The sequence below is a fragment of the Saimiri boliviensis genome, chromosome 1 (assembly GCF_048565385.1).
Source record: "Saimiri boliviensis isolate mSaiBol1 chromosome 1, mSaiBol1.pri, whole genome shotgun sequence".
Lineage (NCBI taxonomy): Eukaryota > Metazoa > Chordata > Mammalia > Primates > Cebidae > Saimiri > Saimiri boliviensis.
The window spans coordinates 1,687,761-1,702,631 of record NC_133449.1 but is presented as its reverse complement, the minus strand read 5'-3'; the positions used below and the strand labels follow the sequence as shown (position 1 = coordinate 1,702,631).

Genomic DNA, 14,871 nt, shown 5'->3' with positions numbered 1-14,871 from the left:
GGCGCCGCTGTGGGGGGGCATGTCGACCACTCTCCATGTCTCCTCCCTCCCGGGGAGGCTGGCCACGCTCCCCCCGGAGCTCCCCACGGCGCCCCCCACGGCGCCGCCCACGGTGCTCCCCACGGCGCCCCCCACGGCGCCCCCCACAGCGCTCCCCACGGCGCCCCCCACGGTGCTCCCCTCGGTGCCTCCCACGGTGCTCCTCACGGTGCTCCCCTCGGTGCCTCCCACGGTGCTCCCCTCGGTGCCTCCCACGGTGCTCCTCACGGTGCTCCCCACGGCGCCTCCCACGGTGCTCCCCACGGTGCTCCCCTCGGTGCCTCCCACGGTGCTCCTCACGGTGCTCCTCACGGTGCTCCCCACGGTGCTCCCCTCGGTGCCTCCCACGGTGCTCCCCACGGCGCCCCCCACGGCGCCTCCCACAGTGCTCCTCACGGTGCTCCCCTCGGTGCCTCCCACGGTGCTCCCCACGGTGCTCCCCTCGGTGCCTCCCACGGTGCTCCCCACGGCGCTCCCCACGGCGCTCCCCACGGCGCTCCCCACGGTGCTCCCCACGGTGCCTCCCACGGTGCTCCCCACGGCACTCCCCTGGGTGCTCCCCTCGGTGCTCCCCACAGCACTCCCCTCGGTGCTCCCCTCGGTGCTCCCCACGGTGCTCCCCACGGCGCTCCCCACGGTGCTCCCCACGGCGCTCCCCACGGTGCTCCCCTCGGTGCCTCCCACGGTGCTCCCCATGGTGCTCCCCACGGTGCTCCCCACGGTGCTCCCCTCGGCGCTCCCCTGGGTGCTCCCCTCGGTGCTCCCCACAGCACTCCCCTCGGTGCTCCCCTCGGTGCTCCCCTCGGTGCTCCCCACGGCGCTCCCCACGGTGCTCCCCTCGGTGCCCCCCATGGTGCTCCCCATGGTGCTCCCCTCGGTGCCTCCTACGGTGCTCCCCATGGTGCTCCCCCTGAAGTGCGGGCACCTCCACATGACGCACAGAAGGGCACGTGCTCCCCACGCTTTTGGTCTAAAGGGGATGATTTTAGTTGCCGCACCCCACTTAGCATCACGGAGCATTGTTTCAAGAGTGGAAACCATGAGCATTGACGATGACTGGAGGGAAGGAGGCCACGCCTTCGCTGTCCTCCGGGGTGTAGACGGGGAGCTCCCGGGTATAGACAATGCTGTCCTCCGGGGTGTAGATGATGCTGTCCTCTGAGTTGTAGATAGGGCTGTCCTCCAGGGTGTAGACGGGGCTGTCCTCCAGGGTTTAGACGGGGCTGTCCTCTGGGGTGCAGACGGGGCTGTCCTCCGGGGTTTAGACGGGGCTGTCCTCCTGGGTGTAGACGGGGCTATCCTCCGGGGTTTAGACGGGGCTGTCCTCCGGGGTGCAGACGGGGCTGTCCTCCGGGGTGCAGACGGGGCTGTCCTCCTGGGTGCAGACGGGGCTGTCCTCCGGGGTGTAGACAGGGCTGTCCTCCGGGGTGTAGACGGGGCTGTCTTCCTGGGTGTAGACAGGGCTGTCCTCTGGGGTATAGAGAGGGCTGTCCTCCTGGGTGTAGACGGGGCTATCCTCCGGGGTTTAGACGGGGCTGTCCTCCGGGGTGCAGACGGGGCTGTCCTCCGGGGTGCAGACGGGGCTGTCCTCCTGGGTGCAGACGGCGCTGTCCTCCAGGGTGCAGACGGGGCTGTCCTCCGGGGTGTAGACGGGGCTGTCCTCCGGGGTGTAGACGGGGCTGTCTTCCTGGGTGTAGACAGGGCTGTCCTCTGGGGTATAGAGAGGGCTGTCCTCCGGGGTATAGAGAGGGCTGTCCTCCGGGGTGTAGACGGGGCTGTCCTCCTGGGTGTAGATGGGGCTGTCCTCTGTGGTGTAGACTGGGCTGTCCTCCTGGGTGTAGACGGGGCTGTCCTCTGGGGTGTAGATGGGGCTGTCCTCCTGGGTGTAGACGGGGCTGTCCTCCAGGGTGTAGATGGGACTGTCCTCTGGTGTTTAGACGGGGCTGTCCTCTGGAGTACAGATGGGGCTGTCTTCTGGGGTGTAGACGGGGCTGTCCTCTGGGGTGCAGACGGGGCTGTCCTCCTGGGTGTAGACGGGGCTGTTCTGGTGCCCATTGGACAGGACATGACCAGGAATGCAGCAAGCCTGTACAGTGTGTAGCTTGGCATGGCTGCCCTTGGAATTTTGTGGAAACCCCAGGTCATCAGTATAGACATCTTCAGACCAACCTGCAGGTGTTTCGCAGGCTGGGTGGGAGAAACAGACCCTGGACTCCCGCTGTGAACAAGTCTATGCGGAATCACTCTTTTGTTTGTGAAAGATTTCGGTTCTCTTTGTTTGTCCTGTGCAGCCTTGATAGGAGCTACTCAGTTGCCCATGATATTCAGTTCTTATCCGACAACTTTTTTTCCAGACACTGAAAAGTAATTCTGTTCAAGTTTGTCTTACAGTCTATGGTTTTATGAGTTCACATAAAATTATATCTAAAAGAAGGAAACTATCATAAGCTTTACTCTAATTTGTGCTTGTCTGACTGGCAAACTTTATTCTTTGTGTTGAATTCATAATGAAACAAATGGCCACTGTGCCCTCCAGAGGCGTTCAGGTGTCTCATCTGCAGAGGCAGGAGGTGCTGGGTGGGTTGAGGAGCTGAGTGCTGGGTGCTGCTCGTGCGGCATCAGCAGCGTCAGGGCCTCCGTCAGACCTCAGCACAGGCGTATTTTTGGGATATGACACATATATGGGGTGAGCGTCTGTGCATATGAGTAGATCTGCATGTGGACACCCACGGAGCAGACACGGTGAATTCATGTAAAATGAGCACAAAAGAGCCCATCTGGTGTCTCCTGCATCTAGACTGAGCCTGGACCGTTTGGCTCCAGCACACGTTGCTGTCCGAGAAATCATTCTGTGGTCCTCTCCGCTTTCGTTTCCCTGCTCTTGGAGGACACCCAAGGGCTAAAGCCAGACAGACCCCCCCCCCTCCCGCCTCCAGAGGCCACAGTCAATGCATTTAGGAAATGGGCTTAGACAGACCACCCTGGAGGCCACGGTCAGTGGCATTTAGGAAATCAGCTTAGAGCTCCATCTTCCGGTAACAGCCTTGCATTGCCATTCTCGGGCTTAAAAACTCACCCCACCCAGGCCGTCAGTTCTTCATCTCCAGAAACGGCGAGCACCCAGAGTAGAATCTGTGTCGACAGTTTCCCCCGGGGTGTCCTCCGGAACGCGCGGGCGCTGGCGTGCTCGCTGGGAAGGGCTGAACGCACCTCGCACGCCGCACTGCCGCCGCCTTCTCGGCTCTAGGTCCCGAGCACCTTCCCTCTCCCAGTCCACCCAGCGGGATTGCCCAGGCCAGGTTTGGGAAGCCCCCCGTCCCCCGCCAGCTCACCCACATCGGGGTCCTCGTGCTCGGGGGGGGACTGGTGTGCTGTGAAGGCATTTGAGCTGGGACCATTCAACCCGCTTTCTGTGATTGCAGCCTTTCCGGATGCCCAATTGCAGCAGCAGAGAAACTGGCCAAGGCGCAGGAGAAGCACCAGAGCTGTGACGTGTCCAAGTCCAGCCAGGCCTCGGACCGCGTGCTCAGGTACTAGCAGGAGGGCGCCGCCCGCGAGCTCTCTCCGCAGCCCGCCCCACACCTTGGAGCGCTGGGGACGTTCCTACAGCAGCGGGGACCAGGGCCTGAGGGCGGGGACGTGGCGGAAGCCGGCCGGGACCCCTCACCCCAGGCCAGACTGTGTGAGCGTGAGGGCGTCTTTCTCCGCTGGTCTCTGCGGACTCACTGTGACGATTTACATGAGAGAATCTGAGGAAATCATTTCTGCATTTGTGTCTGGCCCTGATGTTTCGTGACTCTGAGTGCTACATGAAAGGGAAGCTTTGAAAATGAATGAGATGCCCAAAGTAATTCTCTCCTAATTTGGAGGAGAGGGCCTCACGCCGACCTGCAGGCTGGTGCTAACGTTTCTGACGGTGCCCGAGGAATGAGCACCCCTCGCATCCGTGGGGGAGGTCTCACGTCCAAAGCTGGCAGAGGTTTGTTACCTCGAAGGTCCTGAGATGCAGGTGGGAGTCGGTGGTGTCACCTCCGTATGGCAAGTGAGAAAACCCAGAGTGCAGAGAGGTTACATAACTGACCCAAATGTTACAAGGCCAACACCTTACAGATCATCCGGCTGAAACCACGGTTTTATTTAAGTTTTGGGAGGATACGCTCCCCTTCCGCTTTTACATCTCTTCAAATCCTCATCCACGTAAAAACTATGACAATTGGCTATATCCTGCCTTTTCACCCAACGTCACACCAGAAACCGGCATCCTTGTCTCTAGGCAGTGATTTTTTTTTTTTTTTTTTTTTTTTTAAGACGGGGTTTCACCACGTTGGTCAGGCTGATCTTGAACTCCTGACGTCAGGTGATCCGCCCACCTTGACCTCCAAAGTGCTTGGATTACAGGCGTGAGCCACCATGCCCGGCCTCTAGGCAGTGACCTTAACTGTCCTCTTCACACTACGTATGTTCTGCTGTTGAGAGCTACCCCCAGTGCCAAAACCAGGTTCTAGCTTTGAGGCATTAGGCTGTTTCCTGCCTTAACTATTAAAGAGAGGCAATAATAAACATTTTTTTCATATATACAGCACTTTGCCTCTGTTATTTCTTTGGCTACTCAGAAGGCTGAGGTGGGAGGATTGCGTAAGCCCAGGAGGTCAGGCCTGCAGTGAGCTGTGACTGCACCACTGCACTCCAGCCTGGGTGACAGAGCGAGACCCTGTCTCAAAAAATAAAAAAGGAAATTATTTCTTTAGGACCACTTGAAGCAAATCATTGGGCAAGCAATATGAATTTTTTCTGTTGTTCTTGAATATTATTTTATAACATCCCAAGAAGTTTCTAACATAGTGATTAAACTCCCTTCCTCCCTAAATCAAAAAGTTAAAACCTGTAGACAAAATTATGAATATTTATTTAAGCAAAAATAAAAAAACAAAACCCTGTATGACCCTAGTATCCAGAGATAACTTCTCAATAAACTGTGGCACAGGTACCTCTAGAGTCGTCTACATTTGGGGGTCCCAGCCCAAAGTGCCTCCAGAGGACCCATCACAGGGAGCTGCCCCTTCACGGCAATGCACCCATCTTCCAGACAGCAAGAACAAATGCTAAACATGTCCTAGGGCGTCCTCCCTCTCCCCACCAGCCCACAGCTAATTGTTGGCAGTATGAAAATCACCCCCACCCAATGAAAGAAAACAACCCCGAGGGGTTGTGTAATTGAAGGAGGGATAGTTATTAATCAAAGGAGAATATGAAAAATGGTAGGGAGAAATCTGTTGGTGAGGGCTTTTATTAATTTTCCTGAGCCTACTTTGGCCAGACCCCTGAGAATCTAGAAGAACTCTTGTACTTGGCCCTTCCAGAAGTCACCCGGTGACAGCACTATCCACCTATGGGCTGCTCTGCTCCCGGGGGCTGCACGGAGTGAGGGTTTCAGGGAGAAGCTCATGGCAGCCGGAGTGCAACGAGGCATGCCCGTAGTTGTGAATACCACCTGGTCCAAACACAGCTTCCACTCTCATGTCCCGACCTGAGCCTCTGCCTGGCTCCTGTGACTTCCTAACTTAGCATCCCTGTCTCTGGATTGGTGCAAAGAACAGCCCCACCAAACGCCAAGTGAGCAGAGGCGGGGAGGAGGCAGCTGCCAGCCAGGCCAGGACAGGGCTTTTAACAGGAGGAAAGAGCTCCCCACGCTCTGCAGCGGGAGGGCTCTGGCCAGCCCAGCAATGCACGTGACCAACCACAGCCACTCCTGGATGTCCAGGGAGGCGCTGGGTGCTGGGCCATGTACCAGCCCCGCATGAGGCTCCTGCCAGCTTTCCACCCCCGCCCCCCAGGGCTTACCTGGTATGCCGGGTGTGACACTTGGAGGTTGGGTCCCTGTCCCCGCACTTCCGTATTCCCCACAGGGTCTCCAGGTAGGGTGCTCATTCAGTGGAAAAGGAAGAGACAGGAAGAAAGAAAAGAGAACAAAGTTAAACCTACGGTCATTTAACTTGTTACGATTTTTTAAAGTCTTTAAATCAGTCATTCAGTGAACAAGAGCCTGAGGCTTAAGCAGGTGCTTCCAGTCCTGGCCAAGTCTATACCCTCACTTCCAGCCCTGTCCTGCAGCCTCTGGGAGGGTGTGGCCTGTGGCCCTCTACCTGAAGCCTCTCCTCCCCTCCTCCCTCCCTCAGATCTGGTCCTGATGTTTTCAAGTCTTGGGGGTCGTGCTTCTCCCAGGCCCAAACCCCTTGGCCTTGCCCACCAGGTGAATAAGCGGATTGCCCGTGGGCTGATCTGGTCCCGTCCCAGGCTGCCCAGCTCCTGCTATTCCCTGAGGGTTCTCCTGGCGTTCCTGCCTCCTCACCTTTGGACACTGAGTGTCTTTTCCTGGAATGCTTTCTCACCCCTCCCTGGATCTTAATCTTAAAAATCAGCCTATTCTGTAAAAGCTTACTTCTGTAATAGGAAAGTAACAGTCAGTATTACTCCAAACATCACCTTCTCCACTCAAATGGAACCCAATTTCATAGCCTGAGGCGTTCTCCCTTCTCCAGAATTCTCCTAGCCTTTGGACTATTGAAAAATGATCACCCATGGTCTTTTTTTTTTAGTTAAAAAAAAAATTTAGAGACAGGGTCTCACTCTGTTGCCCAGGCTGGAGTATGGTGGCACAATTCCAGCTCACTGCAGCCTTGACCTCCTGGGCTCAAGCAGTCCTCCACCTGAGTCTCCTGAGTAGCTGGGACTATAGGCACGCACCACTATGCCTGGCTAATCTTTTTTACACACCTTCATATTGCCTGGAAGAATGCTTCAAGAACAGTAGACAATTATTATTGCTTTTATTGATTTGAGAAGAAGTAAATAGGCTAAATTAATGAAATGAAAATAAATGTACTGGTGATTTGGTAAATAATTTGGGTATTTAACCATTACTGTGTTGTTATAAAGGTGGCATAGACATGGCTATCAGTCTAAAATCTGACTTTCGTTTAAGAAAAAAATCAGTTATCAAAACTTTGTAACGGCACCAAAACCAACGTAAATTTATAAAATAATAGGAGTAAAAAGAATTGTCTACATGGGTACCTATTAAGTCACAGTTTATAACAGAACAAAATTAACACAAATTGGAAAATAGTTAAATAGCATAATATTCATTGATTTCAATATCACTCTGCTGTTAAAACTGTTTTTAAAGCATGAGAAACAAAAAGGAAAATTAAATATCATATAAAATGGAAATGTAAAATACACAAAACAGTAACATTCTAACTAAGTAAATATAAAACACATTAAGTTAATCATAAAAAGCACACCAAAACCTTAACAGTTTTTGTCTCTAGTAGACCTATGGGTGATCTTTTTTAAAAATAACTTCTGTATCTTCTAAATATTATTTCACTGAATCATAAAAAAGCAAAACTTCCGGTGGCGGTGGTGAGGGATGGAGAGGTCTGGTCTAAGACAGTATTTCTCAGCGAGACAGGAAGGACATAATCTGAAATCTGTTCCACAACAATAGAATCAATAATATTGTATTGTATATTTAAAAGTAAGAAGAAAGCAAATTTCAAATGTCTTACCACAAAAACTGAGTGATGTATATGTTAATTTCCTTGATTTAATCATTTCACATTGTATACAGATGTCAAAACATCGCACTGTACTCTGCAATGTAATATAATTATGTTTATAAAAATCATATTGGTAAAAAAGAAATAATCAGCATATAAAATAGTTTAAAAAGCAAAACTTAATCATAAAAATAATCATAAAAAAAAAAGCAAGACAGTAGTTTTAAACCTGTTATCTGCAAGGCAAGTGTGGATGATCCTGGCATACCTGAGCGAGTCACCTTTAGAAAGCAAGGACTCACGAGGAAATATATTTATTCAGACACACAAGCAATACTTGTGTAAAATAAGAAAACAAATCAAAACCCCCCAGATTTCCATCCCCAGGGAGAACAGTCAGGATATTGTTTGCACATCTGTTGTTAAAAGAGTTTCCTTCCTAAGCAGTACACATTTGTACCTGCTGGTATTATAATTTCATACATCTGCTAAAATTTCCCACTGTGCTAGAGGTACAGGCAGTAGTAGAAGATCTTACTGATACTAGTACTCAAGAAATAGAATCTTACTCAAAATTACTGTCCTCCTCCAGGCGTGGTGGCTCATGCCTGTAATCTCAACACTTCGGGAGGCAGAGGCGGGTAGATCACCTGAGGTCAGGAGTTGGAGACCAGCTTGGCCAACATGGTGAAACCCCGTCTCTACTAAAAATACAAAAATTAGTTGGGTGTGGTGGCAAGAGCCTATAATCCCAGCTACTCGGGAGGCTGAGGCAGGAGAATCACTTGAAAGAGGGAGGTGGAGGTTGCAGTGAGCCGAGATCACACCACTGCACTCCAGCTTGGGCAACAGAGCAAAACTCCTCTCAAAGAAAAAAAAAAAAAAAAAGATTGTCCTTCCTAGGCTGGCTGTGAACCTAACACTAATACATGAATTCACCACCTTTTGTTTTTTCCTACTAAGCTATCAACCTTGTTTTGGGTCTTTATTCAGAATACATTTTATGTAGTTTAGAATGACAAAAATTCAATAGGAAACTCTCTGCCTTTAAAATTTGATATTTTGTTAGCTTTACAGTGTGTAAAATAATGCTGATGTGAAAAGGTCTGTAAGTATTTTTTTGAAAATGGATCACTTGATGCCAAGAGTTCGAGACCAGCCTGACCAATTTGGCAAAACCTTGTTTCTACTAAAAATAAAACAAGTAGCCAGGCATGGTGACTCATGATGTAATCCCAGCTGCTTGGGAGGCTAAGGCAGGAGAATCGCTTGAGAAAAATACAAAGATGTCAGATGATTAAGGATGTTAGGATTAAGAATGCATCTACAGCCAAGCGTGGTTGCTCACGCCTATAATCCAAACATTTATGGAGGCCGAGGTGGGCAGATCACCTGATGTCAGAAGTTCGAGACCAGCCTGGCCAACATGGTGAAACCCTGTCTCCATTAAAAATATAAAAAAATTAGCTGGGCATGGTGGTAGGTGCCTGTAATCCCAGCTACTCAGGAGGCTCAAGCAAGAGAATTGCTTGAACCCGGGAGGTGGAGGTTGCAGTGAGCTGAGATAGCAACACTTCACTCCAGCCTGGGAATCAAGACCAAGATGTGGTCTCAAAAAATAAAAAAGAATCTGTCTGTATCTGGTTCTACAAAACCTGACTAGCTCTTCAGTATTCAGTCCATGAAGCCTCCAGCCCAGTGAGACCAAGGAGGTGTCACAAGGAAAGGACAGGACACAGGACCCTTAGTGCACTGTGGGACCCTGCATGGCTGCATCAAATAAAGGACATCAGTGGAAAACTGGGCAGATCCAAGCACAGCGTATAGTTCAGGAAAGAACGTCACTAATGTTGATCGCCTGGTTTTGCTCTTATCTTACGGTTATGAAGGTGGTTACATTGGCAGAAGTTGGTGGCAGAGCATGAAGAAAATCTCTGTACAACTTTTCTGCAAGTCTAAAATCATTTCAAATAAAAAGTCTAAAAATTTCACTTATGAGCTAGACAGATGAAGAGGTGGACCTGACACACACACACACACACACACACAGGCAAGATACAGTGTCTATGAGTGAGCAACTACCCGGTGTCCTTCCTATTGAATATTTTATTCCAAAGACACTAAGAAACAGCCACTAGGTAAAAACACTGCATAGTCTAGTACTTGACGAGGCATCTTACCACGCAGTCTACCTCATTATCCTGTTAGGTACATGCGATCTGGTTCTGTCTGTGTCCCAAGAGTATTTCTTTACTTTCTCTTATCTATTTATGTATTTTTTGTTTGTTTTTCTGAGATGGAATCTTGCTCTGTTGCCAGGCTGCTGCACAGTGACACAATCTTAGCTCACTGCAACCTCAGCCTCCCAGGTTCACATGATTCTCCTGCCTCAGCCTCTTGAGTAGCTGGGGTCACAGGCACCTGCCACCACGCCCAGCTTTTGTACTTTTAGTATAGATGGGGTTTCACTATGTTGCCCAAGCTGGTCTGAAACTCCTGATCTTGTGATCTACCCGCCTTGGCCCCGCAAAGTGCTGGGAATTACAGGCATGAGCCACCACGCCTGGCCCACTTCCTCTTATTTTTTAAGGGGGATTTCTTACTGAGGCAATGTCTTTGTGTGTAATTCAGCAACTCTTTGTAACCACTGCAAAGAAACTTCACGACTGAGATATCCCCGTCCTTGTATCTCATGTCATCACCATGCCACCACCAGACCTCTTACAAGAAAGAATGAAAAGGGGGCATATTCAAATATTTTATTTCTTGTCTTTTTTTATTGCCCAAGTTGACTTTTAGGCAGTTTATCTGGTGCTATATAATTAAAACACACTTTGTCTTTTCTTCAGAAAATAAAAAAGTTGTCGTTTTAGTGAAATGTTCTGACTCTCTAACACATTTTTAAAAGTAAAATATTCTAGTTTTAACGTGAAGCTGGTCGTGTGCAAAGCCACAAGAAAGCGAGCTATTATTTGTTGTCTCATTCACTTCCAGGCCAATGTGCTTTGTGAAGCAGCTGGAGATTCCTCAGTATGGCTACAGAAACAATGTCCCCACAACTACGCCGCGTTCCAACCTGGCCAAGGAGCTCGAGAAGTATTCCAAGACCTCGTTTGAATACAACAGTTACGACAACCATACTTATGGCAAGCGAGCCATAGCTCCCAAGGTGCAAACCAGGGATATATCCCCCAAAGGATATGATGATGGTAGGAGGTGCACACTCTTATACATGAGAGACACGTTGCCATTGCTGATGTTGTTGTTGTGTATATCAATGTCCTACAACTTAGCTGAGCGTTGGTGGTCACTTGAAGGGTACCCAGAGAGCACGGTGTTCGTAGCACAGCCCAGGAGCTGAAAGCCCCCCAGGCCCACACAGCCGTAGGTGAGCAAAACCTCACCTCGGGGGAAGGAGGGAGATGAGATGGTTTCCCCTCTGTAACTCTGAGACAGCGCACTCAGCTGCTCCTGGACTATGCAGCAGGACAAGCCACGGACTGGCTCATTGTGTTTTGTGGTCCTGGGAAGACAGTGCCCTTATCTTAATAGGCTTCCTTTAAATAAATGGCCCTAAGACAGATAGTGGCGGGGGGGGGGGGGGGGGGGGGGGGGCGGGGGGGGGAGCCAGCAGATGGCCCTGGGCTTCTGGGAGCTTTGAGGAGCTCTGTACCCATCTCCTCGGTGTTCTCAGCCTTGCATGCACATGAGACCCATCTGGGGAGGGTTTTTTAAAAATTCTCATGCCCAACCTGCCCTCCAGACCAATGAAATGAGGACCCTGGGTGCTCCCTGCATGATGGCATTTTTGAGAAGCTCGCCATGACTCCCCGTGCAGCCAGGGCTAGTGGCCTCCCATCCCCCAGCCTCTTCTCAGCAAGCCCAGGACCTGGGACCCCAGGGGACAATGGAGAGAAGCAAGGCCTGGCCTGGTACGGCCGATGCGGCCATTTGCTCCTTGCTGGCTTGTGGCTACTGTGGCACCAACAAAATAGAGCTCACGCAGCAGATGTAATGCCACGGGCTCCACGGGAAAGGGTGGTTCATGTTGGCTAGTGCTTATCTGAACCACCACCAAGAATGTGAGCTAGTTACCATTTCACTACAAAGCTAGTTGGTAAGTAGTTTTTCATTAGAGGGGAAGACTATGTTTGTTTAATTTTATTTATTTCTCTAAATGTGTGTGCTTTAAGTTCTAGGCTATATGGACGTATTGCCAAATTTTACCAATTGGGACTTGGGGTGTAAATGTTCTGATGATTTAGAAGTCTTACCATGATGCTATCTAGCACAGGGGAAGGAAATCAGTTTTTTAAAAAGGTTATCAAGCTTTTCTTTGAAAAAGATACTTAGGGCCAGGCTCAGTGGCTCACGCCTGTAATCCCAGCACTTTGGGAGGCTGAGGAAGGTGGATCACTTGAGGCCAAGAGTTCCAGACCAGCCTGACCAATATGGCAAAACCCTGTTTCTACTAAAAATACAAAAATAAGCTGGGCATGGTGGCTCATTCCTGTAATTCCAGCTGCTCGGAGGCTGAGGCACGAGAATCACTTCAACCTGGGGGGCAGAGGTTGAAGCGAGCTGAGACATGTCACAACTGCACTCCAGCCTGGGCGGCAGAGCAAAGCTCTGTATCAAAAACAAAGGAAAAGATATGCAGTTAAAATCACAGTGCACATACACACCCAATGTTTAAACTGAATGCTTGGGGAGTCCCGAAACCATTTTTATCATTCTACAGGCATTGCTGTACATCTTTCTAAGCTATGGTATTTCTTGCTTTAATAACAATGCATTCGTATAGTGAATGAAATTCAGTATTTCTTTGTTGTATCATGTATCGATCAGAAACACAGACAAATGGGGGGGAAACGGTGACTGTAGGGTGTAAAAGAAATAGTTCTGCCTCTTTTTAGGAGCAATGACTCAATTCTGTTTGTTGTGATAATTTCAGGGTTCTTGTAATTTCATTTGTTCATCTACACGTGAAAGATCAAAAGAAATTAAGTTCTTGTAACTGAAGACTGTTTCTATGATTTCCAGTTCATGGACATTTTACCGGGATTCTATCAATTCTTTCATTAGATGCCCATTTTCACGCACCTGATTTTGTTGTTCTTGTTCTAGGTAGTCTGATTTCTTTCTTTAGCTTTATTGTCCTGGTCAGACTCCAGCCTGAGAAGAAAGGGGGCTTCTGGGTAAAGTCATGACCAGCAGAGCCGTCTTAGATCACGGTGCCTTTAGTGGACCCAAAGTCAAATCCACGGAGCATATTCTCGGTGCCGTTCTTAGGAGCCAGATGCTGCTGGACACATTAGCCTTGTGCACTATGGGTTTTCTCGGGAGCAGAGAGGAAGCAAGCACGTCCTCTGCTGACCTCACGAGGCTGCCGTGAAGCTGAGTGGAGATGGGACGGTGTGAGGTGCTCTCTGTGTCTGTATGAGATGAGCCATCACCTGTTAGTCACTGCCACTGACCTCCCCATGCTGGGCAGCATCCCTGCTGTGGAGAGTAAGGCTGAGCCATGCTTTGCAGCCGAACCCCTAGAAACCAGGATTTATGGAGCAGACAGGCTGAAAGCTCGATGTTAGGGCTTCAGGAAAACAGGGCAAAGGAAATGCAGCCTCTTACCACAATTTATTGAGAAAACAAGCTTACCATATGCTTATCTGTGTGCATATAAATTTTAGTGGTACAAGTATTATGTGGATATATTGTGTGGTGGTGAAGTCTGGGCTTTTAGTGACACTCTGTTTCCTTTTCACTAGACTCATCTGACAGATTTTAAAAGTGTCCTGGAAAGTGCCCACTGGGACAAAACTGGCTGGTAGGGCTGCTGAGGGAGTGTGATCCAAGGGGACCTGTCCCCACACCTGGGCACCGGGCAGGAGATTCTGACCGTGGAGTGACTGCCATTTGCAGTGACCCTCCCATGTATCTTTGCCAAGACTTGCTTCAGAATTGAGTCATTGCTCCTAAAAAGAGGCAGAGAAATGGGCTTCTTGTAAGAGAGAAACGTATAGCTCTTAGCAACCACAGGTCAGGGCCATAGAGATACAGAATGAAATAGAACACAGGACCTTCTCTGAAGCCTTGGAGAATCGTCCCTTAAATCACACCAGCTATGATCAAACCACTCGCAAAACCTTCAAAACCTTCACTTCACCACCTGCATCCTTCCAGACACAGCACGAGTGCTTGTTGTCCACCTGCCAATCTGTGTCTGTCTGTGTGTCTGTGTGTCTGTCTGCCTGCCTATCCATCTGTCAGTCCATCATTCCTTCCCTCAGGACACACAAGATAGTGAAGCACACACTGTTGCCCAGTGATGTGAGGAGTCCCTCTGCCGGGAAGATTAGCGTGAACTTTACCCAAGTGACAAACTTTAAATGAGATCATAGAGTTTGAGCAGAAATTATGCAAACGTAGGCAAACACACAGGTTGGTGAGCACAGCCAGTGGTCTGGGAGGTCAAGACTGAGACCCACGAGAAGGAAGAACAGGGACAGCTGTTGGGGCTGCTGAAGAAGGGGTTTCACATTGTCTATAGGGAATAGGAATCCATGCAGGGTGATGGAGGGGCTTAGGGGAGGAGGACTGAGCACCCACTCAGGCATCTGGGCCCTGCCCTCTCCTGGGAACTCCAAGCCAAGGCCTACTCAGCCTGTTCTGCATGGTGAGCTAAGAATAGCTTTGACATTTTTAAAGAGTTGAAGAAAAACACAAATGACAAATAATATGTCCTGATATATAAAATTATGTGAAATTCTGCTTCCATGCTATGCATAGAAAGCCATTGGCACCTGGCTGCCCTCGGGATGGCTGGGCAAGCTGTGGTTTCTCCTACAGGGCAAAGCAGAGCTGAGTGGCCACAAAAATGATCGCACAGCTCCCAAAACCTAAACATTTGCTGCAAGATCCTCTCCAGAGAAAGTTGCCAACCCCTAGCCAATGACATCTCCACCGCTGCTGCGTCTCCAGGCAACACAACCCCACCCTTGGTGGCTAAACCCATCAGGTCTCCACCCTGGAATTGGCTCTACCCACGCGCTCCTATTGGTCACCCGCAGCTTCCCACGCTCTCCTATTGGTCACCCCCAGCTTCCCACGCTCTCCTATTGGTCACCCCCAGCTTTCCACGCTCTCCTATTGGTTATCCCCAGCTCCCCACGCTCTCCTATTGGTCACCCCCAGCTCCCCACGCTCTCCTATTGGTCACCCGCAGCTTCCCATGCTCTCCTGTTGGTTATCCCCAGTTTCCCAACCCTTG

General features: G+C 50.1%; 1 protein-coding gene across 16 annotated transcripts in view; it reads left to right on the top strand.

Moving 5' to 3' along the window:
* The window catches only part of MYT1L (myelin transcription factor 1 like), a 548,393-nt gene that overhangs the window by 429,210 nt on the left and 104,312 nt on the right, over window positions 1-14,871 (top strand). For all 16 annotated transcript variants that reach the window (XM_039461349.2, XM_039461322.2, XM_074393446.1 and 13 more), the window contains 2 exons: window positions 3,462-3,569; window positions 10,596-10,810. In XM_039461349.2, coding sequence (XP_039317283.1) covers window positions 3,462-3,569; window positions 10,596-10,810 — 323 coding nt within the window. The remainder of the gene's footprint in view (window positions 1-3,461; window positions 3,570-10,595; window positions 10,811-14,871) is intronic.